We start from the raw sequence: 16,796 nt of genomic DNA on the forward strand, positions 1-16,796 counted from the left end.
CTTGCGGCAAGCTGAGGGTGGAGGAGGCCCTTCAAGTGTTGGGGACCCCCAGGAACCCCGTGGGGCCTGCCAGGCCCTGTGGCAGAGCCCCGGGGCGCGCACCGGCAGGGTGGCAGGAAGGTCCCCGGACGGTGGAGAGTGTGGGGGGGAGACAGCAGGCGCCGGAGGGTGGGGCCGGGCGGGGGAGGGGGAGGGGCGGCGGGGGAGGGCGGGGCGGGGGGCGGGCGGCCTGCCCGGGAAGTCACACTCAGCCGCCACCACCGGGCGCAGCGAGCAGAGACGCGCCGCCGGGGCCAAGGCGACCTGACCCGGACGAGCGAGCGGCGCGCGCGCGCGCGCAGGGGGCCTAGGCGGGGGGCGGGAGGCGGCGGGGCGGCCCGGGCCGCCGGGGCCCGGGGAGGAGCGGAGCCGAGCGGAGCGGGGGGGACACGGGCGGGGCCGCCGCAGCTCCGGATGGGACCGGCGCCTGGGCCCGTTAGTCCAAGCCGGAGCTTCGGGAGAAGCCTTCACCGGGAGAGTGACCCCTGCCTTCCCCTCCCCTCCCGGCCCAGGCCTCGCTTCGCTCCCCGCCTGCCCAGGTCCCCGTCCTTCCGTCGCCTCGGCCCCGGGGTCCCGTTGGTCGCCGCTCCCTGCGCTCCCAGACCCTGCAGCTGTGGGGGGCCTCCAGCCACCCCCCCACACCCACCCCAGCCCGCCCCAGGCTCAAACCCCCTCCTTCTCAGCTCTGGATTGTCCGGCCACTTTCCCCAGCACTGTCCCCCATCCCGGCTGGTCGCGGGGGCCGCCGGATCCCTCCCTCCTCCTGCCACCCTGTCCTTAGCCTTGGCCCCAGGCCGGTTGCCCACTCCTTGCCCACCCCACGCTTCCTACCATCCTCTCCTGGCGCGCCCCCGGCCTCTGTCTCTATCTTAGCCGGTCGCCTTGGCTTGTCCTCCACTTCTCTTGCTGGCCCTCTTCCCCGGGCTCCAGGCTGGGTGGTGCTTGTGCCTGCCTGGTAGGCCAGAGCGGCCCCAGGGTGGGGGGCCATGGCACTGCCGTCGCTGCTGCTGCTGGTGGTGGCAGCCCTGGCAGGTGGGGCGCGTCCTCCGGGGGCGCGGAACTTGACACTAGCGGTGGTGCTGCCAGAACACAATCTGAGCTATGCCTGGGCCTGGCCACGGGTGGGTCCTGCCGTGGCGCTGGCCGTGGAGGCTCTGGGCCGGGCACTGCCCGTGGATCTGCGGTTTGTCAGCTCTGAACTCGATGGCGCCTGCTCTGAGTACCTGGCTCCCCTGCGCGCGGTGGACCTCAAGCTGTATCACGACCCCGACCTGCTGTTGGGCCCGGGTTGTGTGTACCCGGCAGCCTCGGTGGCCCGCTTTGCTTCCCACTGGCACCTTCCCCTGCTGACGGCCGGTGCCGTGGCCTCGGGTTTTGCCGCTAAGAATGAGCATTACCGAACCCTGGTGCGCACTGGCCCCTCGGCTCCCAAGCTGGGTGAGTTTGTCGTGACCTTACACGGGCACTTCAACTGGACTGCGCGCGCTGCCTTGATCTATCTGGATGCCCGCATGGATGACCGGCCGCACTACTTCACCATCGAGGGAGTCTTTGAGGCCCTGCAGGGCAGCAACCTCAGTGTGCAGCACCAAGTGTACGCCCGGGAGCCAGGGGGGCCCGAGCAGGCCACCCACTTCATCCGGGCCAACGGGCGCAGTGAGTGTGGCCCGGGCCGTGTGAGGGCCAAGGGAGGTGGGGTGGGCCGTGTCCCCAGAGCTCAGTAGGGGGACTCTAGACAGTCATCCGTGTGGTGGTTGGGATGGAGAGGACGTGTGGACCTAACACCTGTGAGAGGACCCAGGATGGGGACCCTGGCTTGTGGGTATTATGGACAGCGGAAGGAGAAGGTGGCACTGGGGCAGTGTGAGGATGCTGCGTTTTTGGAAAGAAATGTGAGTGCCCGAGAGTAGTGAATGTGGGGGAGAGGGGTGGCCCCTCTGAAGTGTGTACCTGTCTGCCTGCAGAGACCCTCCCCACCCTGGGAGGGGGGGAACCAAGACCCTTTTGTAGCATGAAAAGAAAGGACATCCTGAATTGGTTCAGAACTCAACAGATTTGGCTGGGAAAGGGGAGCTAAAGCTGGCAGGGGGAAACGGTCAGTAGCCAGTGCCTATGAGCCTAGGGAAAGGCAAAGAAGAGTGGGGAGTGGGGAGGGCTGGAGGGGGGGAGCAGCAGTGAAGGCTCTGGGGAAAGGGAAGGCGTGAATCATCACTGTCTTCCTCTGGGGCCTGCAGTCAGGCTCTGACTTCTGCCAGATGGTCCATCTGGCCTCAGGGCACTCATAGTGGGGGCTTCTAGGGAAAAATGCATCTGTTAGGTGTCAGTAGGTGGGGCACTCTTGCTAAGGAGGGGGCATGCAGATGACTCAAAGATGGGGCCTCTGGGGTCCTGGATACCTTCTCAGGGTGCTCCTCTGTCATGTACCTGTTCCCAGTTGTGTATATCTGCGGCCCTCTGGAGATGCTGCATGAGATCTTGCTCCAGGCCCAGAGGGAGAACCTGACCAACGGAGACTATGTCTTCTTTTACCTGGATGTCTTTGGAGAGAGTCTCCGGGCAGGGCCTACACGCTCTACAGGCCGGCCATGGCAAGACAATCGCACCCAGGAACAGGCCCAAGCCCTTAGAGAGGCCTTTCAGGTATCATTTGAAAGGAGTGGTACTTGGCTAGAATTTCCATCTTTCATGAGACTCCATTTCCCCTCCCCCACCCCAAGGAAACCCCAAGAATAAGGTGAGAGTTGTGAGCTACAGGAACTTTCCTAGAGTGCTATCACCCTTCCTTCCCAAGCTTTGTGTCTCTTTGTGTATCTGCTGCCAAGGCTGACTTTGGCCTCCTCCAAAACCCTCTGACACTGGCTTTCCTACATAGACTAGACTGTGCAGGGAAAAGTTCAGGGAATAAAATCTGAGCCTTATCCTCAGCCAGGGTATCACCCATTTTAGAGCGATAAGGAAGACTTCACTGTTGGTATAGTTAGGTAAAGCCCAGGAAAGGTGATTGTGTGCCTGGAACAGTCACTGAGAACTCCAGTGGTTCAGAAGATGAAGTGTTGGTATGGGTGGGTTGAAAGGATACTTTTGTGAAGGAAGTGAGATTATTTTGACTATTGTGGTAGATTCCAGATTCACAGCATGGATAAAGGGATCCAGGAAGCCTATGTAATGAGAAAAGAAAGGTGGACTTATTTGAGAGATTAAGAAGATACTGGCCTGGTAAGAAAGAAGTGTACACTTGAAGCACACGTTGGAAAGAAAATGGCAAGGGTAGATTAAAGAGAGCTCTAAAACTTAAGGCACTAGGAGTCCTTGATGTGTGTGTGTCTGTGTGTGAGTGTGTGTGTGTGTGTGTGTGTGTGTGTGTGTGTGTGTGTGTGTGTCTGTGGGCGTAAATATAGTGATGGAAATCAAGTTAGATTAGAAGAAAAGTGAGACCAGTTGATTGATTAGAAAGGAGTGAAGTGTTATGTCATAAACTTAGTACTGGAGTTTGAATTCAGGATCTCGTTACATGTGAACTATGGCCCCCTGGCCCCAGCCCCTGTGCTCTAAACTTCTGATGAGTTGCTTTCTGCAACTCTTTCCCATGCTGTTTAAGAGCATCTGTCTACTGTTCTCAGTCCACCATGTGGTCTCAGCTCCCCATGTGCTTATGCATAGAATTCCGGCTAACTACATTTTCCTCAGGTGCCCTAGCACTTGGTTAGTCTCCTTTGCTCCTTTTGTCTGCGGTACCCATTTTTGCCTCACAAAATCATACCCTTGAATTTTTTTCTGGCTCTCTCAATTTTTCTTTGATGCCCATGTTTCCTATTTATTTATCCACATCTCTCACTTTTTCCACAAAGGAGCTGAAGTGGCTTATGGGATGAACTTAAGGTTTGTTCTTTCTTTCTCTCTTTCTTTCTCTCTTTCTTTCTCTCTTTCTTTCTCTCTTTCTTTCTCTCTTTCTTTCTCTCTTTCTTTCTCTCTTTCTTTCTCTCTTTCTTTCTCTCTTTCTTTCTCTCTTTCTTTCTCTCTTTCTTTCTTTCTTTCTTTCTTTCTTTCTTTCTTTCTTTCTTTCTTTCTTTCTTCATCCTAAGTAGATGAGTACAAGGGCCAGCCAGACCTAGGTGGCTATTCTTCTCCATTGAGTAAGGTTTTATGTGGCTGTGATTATATATTTGGTTGTGAGTGACGAGGGTTCCTGGCTGTGAATGACGTATCTGTTTGCCTGAGTATGAGTCTGTGAGTGTCACATTTGAACACGGGTGGTGGTAGGACAGGTTTTGTTGATGTCATAATTTCTTCCTAAAATAACTTCTTTCCTTTTGTGTCTGGATACTGCTTTCATATTCTTTGAGACTCGGGCTGTTACTTCTCCTTCTAGGAAATAATCTCTGAATTCCAGGTTGGGCTGAGTCTCCCACGCTCATACTCAGTTCTGTCTACTATAGAACATGGTATTATTTCATATTTGGTTTATTTGTACACAGACTCATTTCATTGGTGGATTTACTGAGCACCTATTGTGTTCCTGCCTTTGTGCTAGGTACTAGTAATGTAGTAGAGAATACAATAGATGTGGTCCTTTTTGGAGTGCCTATTTATTAGGAGAGATTGACAGTAATGAATACAAATATAGACACATATTGTGCCTGAAAGAAAAAGTAAAGGAACTGACAGGAGAAGAAAATGTTTGCTAATAAGCTTAAGGACGGTCCATGACTTTCTGGATAAGATTCTGTAGCCCTCAGGGCAGCACTCTTTTTGTAGAAGAGAAACTTCTGTTTTGTGGGAGAATTTCTCTTTGCTAAGGGTCTCCAGCACTTAGAGCAGGCAGAAGAGGGAGTTTGAGTTGATCATCAATTCTGTGAATTTTTAGGTCTTTTATCACTTTGGGCCTTGTTCAGACAGGAAAATAGAGGTTTCACTAGAAGCAGTCAAGTATGCCAAGTGTAGGGGAGAACAACCAAGGCCTAGGGTGGGTCAGGTGAGTGTGAGGGGTACTGAGGTGTTTTCTGGCAAAGCTTCTGTCATTCTTCACCAGGAAGTGAGTGGTCAGCTCCAGCCAATTAAAAGAGCAGAAAGACGCTTCCTTCAGAAAAGACACCAGCCCCTGGGGAGGAGGGCACTAGACCTTGTTAGCCTAGAAAAAATAGTGAGGTGAAAAGGCCTTGGCATAGATGTCCAAAGCCTTTTTAGGAGAGTGTCAACTGAACGCAAAGGTGCCAGCACAGGCTATATGCCAGTTATGGGTATGTGGGGGGGGGTTGGTGGCAAGATGGAGAGGAGGGAGACAGGCTCTAAAATTAAGTCTATTGCTATGATTTTTCTCTTCTACTCAGCCATATTTGCTTGAGGGCAGGGATCAGGTTCCATCGTTATATTCTAGGTATCTACCATGTGTGATGGGTATTCAAAACATATTTGTTGAATTAAAATGTGTTTGTGTGTGGGGAGTAGAGAAGTTGAGAATAGGAATTCATTTAGAGAGATGTGGAGCTGACACCTGTAATCCTAGCACCTGGGAGTGGGAGTCTATGACAAGAGGATTGTGTTTGAGGCCACCCTAGGCTATCTTAAACAAACAAACAAACCAGGAACTAGTGGCTCACACTGTAATCCTAGCTTGTCAGGAGGTGGAGATACGAGGATTGTGGTTCAAAGCTAGCCTGGGCAGGCTTTAAAATTAAGTCTAGTGCTATGATTGTTTTTTTTCTTTCACACACAGCCATCTTTGCTTGAAAGCAAGGATCAGGTTTATCTTTATATTCTATGTGCCTAGCATGCGTGAGTGTTCAAAACCTATTTGTTGAATTAAAGCATGTGGGGGAGAGGATGTGAAACTAGGAATTCATTTAGAGTAGAGCTGATACCTGTAAACCTAATGCCTGGGAGTGAGAGGCTATGGCAAGAGGATTGTATGTTAAAGTTTTAGTACTTCTAGCTTAGCAACAAGAGTGAGCAATTGTTTAAAAGTTATCATGATGGCTGGGAGTGTGCCTAATGGTAGCAAGCATGAAGCCCTGGGTTCAATTCCCCAGAACTACATATACAGAAAGATCTGAAGTGGTGCTGTAGCTCAAGTGGCAGAGTGTTAGCCTTAAGCCAAAAGTGTCCAAGGACAGTGGCCAGGCCCTCAGTGCAAGCCCCAGGACTGGCAAAAAAAAAAGTTATTATGAATCTTTATTGAAATATAAATTGATCTTTCCATTTTCTTTTGCTGACCTTTTACATTATTTGCCAACAATATCCTATCTTTCTGGGATTTTTTTTTTAATTCTTAGAAGAGTGTTACTGAATGAACTCATGAACCCTTCCTGCCCTAAGTCTAGCCCCTAGTACCTACTGCTTTTTTCTTTTTTGCCTGAGAGTAGAAGGATATTAGAAGTATATAATCAAACATGCAAATACCCCACAAAAATAATTAAATCTTTACAGGCTAATGCTTGTAATCACAGACTGAGGCAGGGGAATCTTTGTGCGTGTGTGTGTGTGTGTGTGTGTGTGTCTGTCTGTGTGTCTGTCTGTGCTGGTCCTGATGCTTGAATTCAGGGCCTGGGTGCTGTCCTTTAACTTTTTCACTCAAGGCTGGTGCTATGTCATGTGAGCCATAGCTCCAGTTGTGGCTTTTTTAGCCACGGATTGGAGAGAAGGTTCTCACAGACTTTCCTGCTCTGGCTGGCTTTGAACAATGATTTTCAGATCTCAGATTCCTGGGTAGCTAAGGAGCAGGAGCCTTAGGTACCTAGCAAGAATGTCATGTTTGAAGCTAGCTTGGGCTTCTTAGTGAGCCTCTGTCATAAAGAAACAAACAAATTACATCTTGAAGAAGACTCTGCTCTCACATAATGAATGCATATTAGAAGTTAACATCATTATTTCCTAATTTCTAGTTAATTGATTATGGAACACATGACAAGAATGAACAAACCTGGTGGAAATAACTAGGGTTTTTTTTAGTGTATCATTACACAAAGTCATATTGCCCAATACATATACACCACTGAACAGAGGCTGGTTTCAGTGACTGTGTGACCTGAGACTTAGCGTCCAGCAGCTAAAGCAGGGGAGCATGAGGCCTTGGAGCCACGCAGGTACAATGGCCAGGGACAGAGGCAGGCCAACTTGTGCCAGTGAAATGTGTGCAAGGCTGCAACATGTATGATTTACTTGTCTAAGCAATGTGTGAGGGTGTGTGACATCTCTGCCTAGTAAATTGGATAGTGCAGATCATGGCAGGTGTTCCAGACATGTGAAATGAATATGGAGCAGCTTTCCACAGGTATTTCCCTCAGTTGTCACAGGTCCTGAAATCTCTTTTAAGTCCAGCATTAGGACTAATTTAATACTTTGGAGAGGAGCTGTTGATCAGGGTTGTGATAGTGACAGGTACCCAGAAAGGATGGGAAGGAGGAACTTCTAGGAGCTGGAGGCCTAGCAGGAGGCCTGGTGATGGTCAGAGGTGAGGAAGTGGAGGAGCTTTGGATGTGGAGTTGACAGTCATCTGTTACTTCCCCATCTCACCTTCCAGAGCCAGCCCTATCTGCCTTTCCCAAAAGAGTGCAATTAGTCAACTAGTCCATCTCCCCACTCCCATTCCCTACATGTACCTCAATACCCCTTGAATCTTCAGATTCCACTGTGGATGTTTTACATCATACACATATGAACGAGTTTCTCTGTCCTGATTTCTCCTCCGGTTCATCTTGATTTCTCTCCCTTTTCCCCATGTACTGCGGGTACAGACTGTATTGGTGATCACATACAGAGAACCCCCAAATCCTGAGTATCAAGAATTCCAGAATCGTCTGCTGATAAGAGCTAGGGAAGATTTTGGTGTGGAGCTGGCCCCATCCCTGGTGAGTAGATCTCTCTCTCTTTCTCTCCCTCCCTTCCTCTCCTGTCAGTCCAGACGGTTAAGAATGGCTCCCCACCATTAACTCAGCAACAAGTCTTAGCTATGGAGCAAGCCTGTTAGGGGTTTTTCACTTTATTTCTTTCTCCCCCAGCAGAAAGGGGTGGTACAATTAGGAGTCAGAGAAGGGAAGAAAGCAAGTCAGAAGAGAGAATAAGTAGAGGACTACAGGGATGGGGAAAAGGAAAGGGGGAAGGAACCTCACAGGACATTAGAGAGCATTGCCAAAATTGCCATCCCCAGATGAACCTCATCGCTGGCTGCTTTTATGATGGGATCCTGCTCTACGCTGAAGTCCTGAACGAGACACTACAGGAAGGAGGCACCCGGGAAGATGGGCTTCGCATAGTGGAGAAGATGCAGGGACGAAGATACCATGGTACTGGAGAGCAACAGATGTCTGCCTAAGGGCTGATCACAGGCTCATGAGTGAAAAAGAAAAGAAACATGCCAAGGCAGCAGGGAGAGTCATTCGGGTAGAGGTGGACATACTTTGGGAATGGGGCTGGGACAGACTCAGACAGCTGGGGACATGGTGGGGATTGGAGGAAGACATAAGGAAGGTCTTTAAATAGGTAGGGCACTCTTCTCTACCCTAGGTGTCACTGGACTGGTTGTTATGGACAAGAATAATGACCGGGAGACGGATTTTGTCCTGTGGGCCATGGGAGACTTGGAGTCTGGAGACTTTCAGGTGATGGGGGAGGGGTCAGGGAAAAGAATTGAGTTGACCATGTAAGATCCAGCTTTGAAGGGTTCCGTGGGGGCATAATCACAGGCTCTAGAGGCAGGGACTTGTGTCCTGGGCTGGATCTGTATCGTGTGGCCAGGTGGCAGCTTGGGAAGAAGAGCAGGACAATGTCTGGGGTTTGGGGAGGAGGCTTGGGCAGGCAGGCCTGTGGGGCCCAGTGTTCTGCTTCCTCACAGCCTGCAGCCCACTACTCAGGAGCTGAGAAGCAGATTTGGTGGACAGGACGACCTATTCCCTGGGTGAAGGGGGCCCCGCCCTTGGACAATCCCCCCTGTGCCTTTGATTTGGACGACCCATCCTGTGATAAAAGTGGGTGTGTGCAGGCACTGGGAGCAATCCCTCCTCCCTTCTCCTCCACCCTCACTGACTCCCAATTCTCAGCTGTGCTCTTATCTCTGTCTACTGCCCTCCCTCCTTCCTCTTTCCCTCAAGAAAGCTGTCTACTCCCTATACTTTCTCCTCCCCCTCCCCATTTTTCTACCCCCTACAGTCTTTCTCAGGGTCTCTCTCTCCCCTTCAGCTCCACTTTCCACCCTGGCAATTGTGGCTCTGGGCACAGGAATCACCTTCATCATGTTTGGTGTTTCCAGCTTCCTAATTTTCCGGTGAGTTCAGGGCTTTTCACTGTGTATTTCCCCATTCCCCAGGGGGTAGCTAGAAGGTTCCTGTAATCCAAGGTAGGGGTAACTGATTTACTCATCTGGAAGTTGGCTCTTCCTATATAGCCTTTTTCTTTTCTTTGTTCTACTTTTGATTCTAGCCTAGATACACAAAGTACTGATATTTTTTTTTTTGAGACAGTGTCTCCTTATATAGCATAGGCTAACCTCAAATTTGAGATCCTCTTGTGTGCTGGACTCTATGAATATGTCATTTTGCTTTGGATATGGTTAAGGCCAAAGGAGAATTTTCCCATTTTCAGGAAGAACTACACGCTGGAGAACGTAGCTCAGTGGTAGAATGCCGTTTAGCACAGGCGTGCTCCTGAGCTGGATCCTAGCACTGGGGGGAAAATAGTAACAATAAAGAAAAAGAAATACCATAATAACCATTGAAAAACAGCTACTTCCTGGCTTGGTGGTACATGTCTATAATCCCAGACCTCAGGAGGCTGAGGCAAGAGGATCTAAAGTTCAAGACCAGCCTGAGCTACATAGCAAGATCCTGTTTTGAAACAAAACCAAAACAAAAATCCTTTCACTTCCAACATCTGTGTTGGTGAGTGTTCCTAAGCATGTGCCAGGCATGTAGTAAGTGTGTCCTAATCTTCCAGTCTGTTTCCTGGGTTCTGTAGATTCAGGAGCTTCAGGGATGCCTCCAGCTTAGGGGGTGGCGGGATTGAGCTTGCCAGTCAACTGAAGTTTGCAGTCCTTACAGAAAACTGATGCTGGAGAAGGAGCTGGCTAGCATGCTGTGGCGTATCCGCTGGGAAGAACTACAGTTTGGCAACTCAGAACGCTATCATAAAGGTGCAGGCAGTCGCCTCACGCTGTCCCTGGTGAGCCCTTGTCTCAGCTGTTTCCTCCACTTCCCTCTGAGTTCCTGTCCTTTCTTACCCTGGACCTTTCCCAGCACACTGGCCTGTAATGACAGCCCCTGCCACTACCACCATCATCTAACGTTCCTTTCATCCTTCCGCCTCCATGTTGCCCTTGGCCCCAGCGGGGATCCAGTTACGGCTCGCTCATGACAGCCCATGGGAAATACCAGATCTTTGCCAACACCGGTCACTTCAAGGTGAACAGTCATCTGCTTGTTCTGGTCCCCACCATTTCATCCTGTCTCATCCCCATTTGCTATACATGCCCCTGAACCTCTACCCCTTAGCGACCCCCCCCCCCATGCCCAGCTGAGCTCCCAGATACTCCCACAATTCTCCAGTGTTTCTCAGCCTCCAGAAACTCCTTCTGATACTCATGTTTTCTCTTCCTTTCACCCCACCCCTTCAGGGAAATGTTGTCGCTATCAAACATGTAAATAAGAAGCGTATTGAGCTGACCCGGCAGGTTCTGTTTGAACTCAAGCATGTATGTAATGGGGTATGGAGGGAAGGTGGGGGTGGATGGGAGGTGAGGAGGCAAGGGATATGGGATAGTAAGGGATGGGGATATGGGACAGTAACATTGGCTGGAAAGGCCAGGGTTTATTTTTTAATTGATTTTAGGGTGGTCATATAACTAAGAGAAAGGGCCTCTCTTGTAGGGGTAGGTTTCTGAATCGATTTATTTTTAGCTTTGTCCATTGTTTTTCTGCTAGATGAGAGACGTTCAATTCAATCACCTTACTCGCTTCATTGGAGCCTGCATAGACCCTCCCAACATTTGCATTGTTACGGAGTATTGTCCTCGTGGAAGTTTACAAGTGAGGGATTATGGGTGGAGATTATGGTGGGGTTGGAGTGGGGAACATCTGCTCCCCAAAGGTACATTGGCTTTGCCAAATGACATAGCCAATGGGACTGGGACAGACATATAATCTCTTCCATGTCGCCAGGATATTCTAGAAAATGACAGCATCAACTTGGACTGGATGTTTCGTTATTCACTCATTAATGACCTTGTTAAGGTGAGTCTTAAAAGTCCATTCATTTTTCACTTAATTTTTTTTTTAGGGGGTGGGAACAGATTCTTGCTGTGTAGCCTAAGCTGGTTCGTCTGGAAACCACTATGTAGTCTGTAGTCCAGGCTGTCCTTGAACTCATAATACTTTTTCTTCAGCCTTGTGAGTTCTAGGATAACAGGTGTGTGTCACCTTGCTCAGATAGTTTATTCACTTTAAAATGCCTCTGTTTAGTCTTGTCTATAATTTCTCTCCTTCTACTTCCCTGAACACCCTGGTTTCTCTATCTCCCATGGTTCCTTAGGTAGGAATCATGGTAAACAAGGGTTCTGGAATTTATATTTGAAGGGAAAGGTTTATCTGACACAGAGGAGTCCAGCATCTAGAGAAAGTTTGTCTTCCTGAGCTAGATAGCTCAGATGTCTCTACAACATCTCTTTTCCCTCAAGAAGTCATATTAAAATCTCTTAGTAAGGAAAAGATGAGTGAAGTCTCCATTTATCTCCCATTTTCCCTCTATTTGGCATGTCTACTATGATCTTTTGTCCAGAAACTAAATTTAAAAAAGTAAGAGAAATCAAGGAAAATTGTATTATATATTTTTCAGTGTTCAAAGTTTCAGTTACTTTTAAATGACCTTGATGTCCATAAATTGGGTATTTAGAAGCAAGCCTAAAAGTCAGTGAACAAGGCTAGTGGCTTACCCTACACTATATCTGAAGCTAGCTGTGGTTATTTTGCTAATTCAAAAGCAAAAGTTTGCGATCAAACAAGAGAAACATATTAAGTAATGTGCTCAACTAATGGTGTGATGATTAATCAAAACAAAACAACACCAAAAAACATGACTCTTGAGAGAACAATGTCTTTGATAGAAAAATGTTTTTGGAAAGTATCCTTACGATGAATCCACTAGTTTGAAGATTCTCAAAGGTTTTGTTCATACCAAAATACAGGAAGAGGTCACCAAAACTGGCTATGAATTGTTCAAGGCCACAGCTGACACTGGTGTTTTTAGCCTAGCCCGTAGAACTTCCTTTCCTTTTCCTATCCCACCTGCACTGACTTAGGAGAGGCCTCAGGATTTGGGGTGCGGGGGGGGGAATAGCATTACCCTGTTCATGGTCATTTAGACCTTTGGAGACAAAAGTTCTCTCATCACTGGCCTCTGGAATCCAAAGTTCCAGGTTTCTACATTGGCCTGGCTGTTGTCTCCTATTTTTGTCTATTTTGCAATTTATTTTTCTAATATACAGTTGTCTGCACTTCTTGTTTAGCATAACTTTCTTAGAACACATTCTTCCTTCTTCCTGTCTTGTCTGCTCGCACATGGTTGTGTACTGAAGTTTACAACTAATCTTCTTTGGTGCTTCCAGCTATTTTTTTGTACCTGTATCTCAAGCTCTGTCTTCCTGAATATCAGTCAAGTTACTGTGGGTATTGTATTATTTTTGGAGCTCATCCTCATAGATCTGTTCTTCCCTCCCCCCCAAGATAATTATTGCTAGTTCTCCTTCTCCCTACCTAGTCTTAAGCAATGTTTTTTTCCTTTGGTACCTGGGTACATGTATAGTATTTGTGGTACCAGGAAGTGATGACTCCTATTCTACCAGTTCCATGGGTGGAAACTGTGCAAGGGATGTCTTCTAAGATTGGTTTCTTGTTTTTATGGCCCTAGGGCTTTTAGGTAGCTAGCTGGTGTCCATGTCCTGGTGAGTAGGTGGTGTAATCCAGATATGATGGATTGCTAATCTGTATCCTACAGGGCATGGCCTTTCTCCACAACAGCATTATTTCATCTCATGGAAGTCTCAAGTCCTCCAACTGCGTCGTGGATAGTCGTTTTGTGCTCAAAATCACAGACTATGGCCTGGCCAGTTTCCGGTCAACCGCTGAACCTGATGACAGCCATGCCCTCTATGCCAGTGAGGCTTGCCCCACAACCCACTTCTTATAGTTCCTCTAGCCTTGATCATTTCTCTTGGCTAGGGTAGGAGAGGGAGATATAGTAGTAATATGGAGCTGAACCTGTATGAGCTTTGCTGGGGGAGGGGTTGGTACTCTGTTTTGGGGATCTGGCCAGCTCGGTTCCCTCTTTTCAGAGAAGCTGTGGACTTCCCCAGAACTGCTCAGTGGGAACCCCTTGCCAACCACAGGCATGCAGAAAGCAGATGTTTATAGCTTTGGAATCATCCTGCAGGAGATAGCACTTCGAAGTGGTCCTTTCTACTTAGAGGGTTTGGACCTCAGCCCCAAAGGTGAGAGTCCATCCATTACCCACCCACAGCCTCTTTTCCTGGGGGACCCCCTTCTTCATCCAAACCTTTTATCATCTTCAGAGATTGTTCAGAAGGTCCGAAATGGTCAGCGGCCATACTTCCGGCCAAGCATTGACCGCACCCAATTGAATGAAGAGCTGGTTTTGCTGATGGAGCGATGTTGGGCCCAGGACCCAGCTGACCGACCAGACTTTGGACAGATCAAAGGTTTCATCCGCCGCTTTAACAAGTGAGAGGCCCTCGAGGGGAAAGGACTGCCTAGGGACTCATCTTAGTGGATAAGGTGGGGCAGGAGGGCTGGATAAGAAGGCTTAGGAGTCTTGAGATGTTGGAGCAGGTGTCATATGTTGGTCTTTCTGCAGGGAGGGTGGCACCAGCATATTGGACAACCTGTTGTTGCGCATGGAACAGTATGCCAATAACCTGGAGAAGCTGGTGGAGGAACGCACACAGGCCTATCTAGAGGAAAAACGCAAGGCTGAGGCACTGCTCTACCAAATTCTACCCCAGTGAGACAGACCTTCCTTCCACTTTTCCTTCAGAGTCTAGCTCTGTTGCGTTGTCTCATCAGCCTCCTGAGAACTCACTTCCAAACCCTAAGACCCTGCTTTGTTACTTCTTGCCACAGTGGGCCCTCCTGGCTATTGGCTCAATTCTTTTTCCCCAAATGAGCTGTGCTCCCCTTCTTTTTGGCTTCTCCTCCTTCCTCTTTAGGATACTACTCTCTTATTATTGCTGCAGCACATGAGACATTCAGCTCCCACCCCTAGCTCCCTGTGCCGTCCACCATCCCTCGTGCACCTGGCCTTAAGCCAAGTAATGTTTCTCAGCCCATTTCCTTTTCCTTCACCAAGCCTGACTTTCCCATTACTGCTTCTGCTCTCCTGCAGTTCCATGTTCTTTCTTCCCTCTCTCCCATCCTCTTTTTTGGAGTTGTGTTCACACTACCTTCTTGCTTCCTAGTTCAGTGGCAGAGCAGTTAAAACGGGGAGAGACCGTACAAGCAGAGGCTTTTGACAGTGTCACCATCTATTTCAGTGACATCGTTGGCTTCACAGCATTGTCAGCTGAGAGCACTCCCATGCAGGTGAGAAGAGGGGTGGGACTGGGACCTGGGCATCGATCAAGGGAAAGGCTAGTTTCTTCTAGAGTTCCTATCTCTTTCTGAGTCATTGAAAATTCTTAGAAAGTTGGCCGTAAATTTCAGGACTTCTGCTTTCCTGTCCCATTAGGTGGTGACACTCCTTAATGACTTATATACCTGCTTTGATGCCATAATTGACAACTTTGACGTCTACAAGGTAAGAGCATTTCTCCTGATACTACTTTACGATCAAGTCTCCTGGTCAGGTTTCCCTCCAGGGCCTCTGCCATCCTAGTACTGGAGTGCATTTTATAATTAGATGTAGCTTCAAGATGTCTTCAACATGTAGTTTACACATGTCTAATTAGAATCCTTCTACTTTCCTAATCAGAACCATCACAAATAGCCCCCATCTCCTTGAGGGTTTAAATACAGTATATCCAGTTTTCTTCTTTCACCTCTAGACATGAAAGAACCACAAAGGATGTAGATACAGATTGATTTAGTTGGGTAGGGGGCAATATATGAAAAATGGAAATTTCTTGGTTGATATTATTGAGTTGGAAAAGGGCTAGCTTTATTGTTCTTGACAACAAAGATGTACTGAGTTTTGAGTATTGACTTTGTAGCTAATTGTGTGGGCCCAGGTAAATAACAGGGTTGTCCTGAGCCTCAGTTGTTCCATCTTGAATATGGAAAGAGTCTAACATTGTGTGTGGCACATGGCAGACATCAAACAAATTTCTGCAAGGCAAGGAACCTGCAATCCTAGCACTTAAGTGATTCAGGCTGGAGGATTGCAAATTCAAGGCTTGTCTGGACTATTTTCTAAACCATTTGAATATGTTTTTACTATTTACCCTCCCTGGCCCAGAACCAGAGATATCAGCACAACTCCTAGTGGAGTCTAGCTGGTGTCATTCAACTCATTCCTATGGATACAGCTAGAGATGATCTTTCAACCCTCCTCCCTCTAAATCAGGTGGAGACGATTGGAGATGCCTATATGGTGGTTTCTGGCCTCCCAGGGCGAAATGGTCAACGTCATGCACCTGAAATTGCTCGGATGGCCCTAGCATTGCTAGACGCAGTCTCTTCTTTCCGTATCCGCCACCGCCCCCATGACCAGCTGAGGCTTCGCATAGGTGTTCACACAGGTAAGGCTGACTCTCACTTAGCCCTAGGACCCACCTTTCCTGGGCTCTCCCAACCTATTTCCTTTCATAGGGCCAGTCTGTGCAGGTGTTGTTGGTCTGAAGATGCCCCGCTATTGTCTTTTTGGAGATACTGTCAACACTGCTTCTCGAATGGAGTCTAATGGTCAAGGTGAGACATTAGCCTTCAACCTCCACCTGAGCCTGAATCTATCTAGCTTCAGAGTTCCTCCAAGTCTCAGCCTGGGAGATTACAGTTCCTTCGTGTCCTATCCTTGGACATGTTTGTGTTCTGTAAATGAGTGTCAGGAGGACGGAGAGCCTCCTGAGAGGTGGGTGGTTGAGGAAAATACTCTCTAGTATTGTCACTTCTTGACTGATTCCTGTCCCCATGTCACTCCAGCTCTGAAGATCCATGTCTCCTCTACCACCAAAGATGCCCTAGATGAGTTAGGATGTTTCCATCTAGAGCTTCGGGGGGATGTGGAGATGAAGGTAATGGCAGGCCATGGGGAGGCTGTCATGGGAAAGGAGGATGACAGTGATGGTGGAGATCACTGGGTAAGAGAGGGAGATGATGGGCTGGACATAGAGGAATCTGAATGTTGTCCACTCCTCTGATTCCAGGGGAAAGGAAAGATGCGAACTTACTGGCTCCTAGGAGAGCGGAAAGGACCTCCTGGACTCCTGTAAACCGCACTTCTTCCCACTTCTTGCTGCTGGTACTGGGTGGGCAGTGGTCATCATCTCTTCACATACAAGACTTTGTCACATGAGATGGAACAAAAATCCTGCTTTATCTGGAAGTGTATCCCTTGTAGCTCAGCCTTGTACATATACCAGCCTCTCTCTGGCTTGGTCCCTTTCCTCTACCTTCTGTAAATATGTGTATCTAGTCCAGAATATTTTGGCCAAGTATAAAATATCAACAACCAGCCATGGTGTCATAGTGTAGAGATGTCGTAGGGTAGAGATAACTCTGAGGAAATAAAACTGGGTATAGCTATGGTAACTCACAGAATCAATCATT

General features: G+C 48.5%; 1 protein-coding gene across 2 annotated transcripts; it reads left to right on the forward strand.

Annotated features, from left to right (window-relative positions):
- The first annotated feature begins 448 nt into the window (after nt 1-448).
- Nucleotides 449-16,774, forward strand: Npr2 (natriuretic peptide receptor 2). 2 transcript variants are annotated; one of them, XM_090330232.1, is made up of 22 exons: nt 449-1,695; nt 2,474-2,679; nt 7,770-7,883; nt 8,183-8,318; nt 8,539-8,633; nt 8,867-8,999; nt 9,211-9,295; nt 10,068-10,188; nt 10,353-10,427; nt 10,640-10,717; nt 10,947-11,051; nt 11,184-11,255; nt 13,015-13,174; nt 13,352-13,507; nt 13,589-13,757; nt 13,891-14,037; nt 14,492-14,615; nt 14,761-14,829; nt 15,595-15,769; nt 15,840-15,938; nt 16,170-16,261; nt 16,394-16,773. In XM_090330232.1, exons 1-22 carry the CDS (start codon nt 1,026-1,028, stop codon nt 16,457-16,459), a joined length of 3,147 nt encoding a protein of 1,048 aa, XP_090186358.1. In that variant the 5' UTR covers nt 449-1,025; the 3' UTR covers nt 16,460-16,773. The 2 variants fall into 2 exon arrangements, with proteins under 2 accessions (XP_090186358.1, XP_090186359.1); XM_090330233.1 differs by lacking the exon at nt 10,353-10,427 and having other exon boundaries at nt 16,394-16,774.
- The last annotated feature ends 22 nt before the right edge of the window (nt 16,775-16,796 follow it).

The sequence above is a fragment of the Megascapheus bottae genome, chromosome 3 (assembly GCF_031878675.1).
Source record: "Megascapheus bottae isolate mThoBot1 chromosome 3, mThoBot2.hap1, whole genome shotgun sequence".
NCBI classification, from domain to species: domain Eukaryota; kingdom Metazoa; phylum Chordata; class Mammalia; order Rodentia; family Geomyidae; genus Megascapheus; species Megascapheus bottae.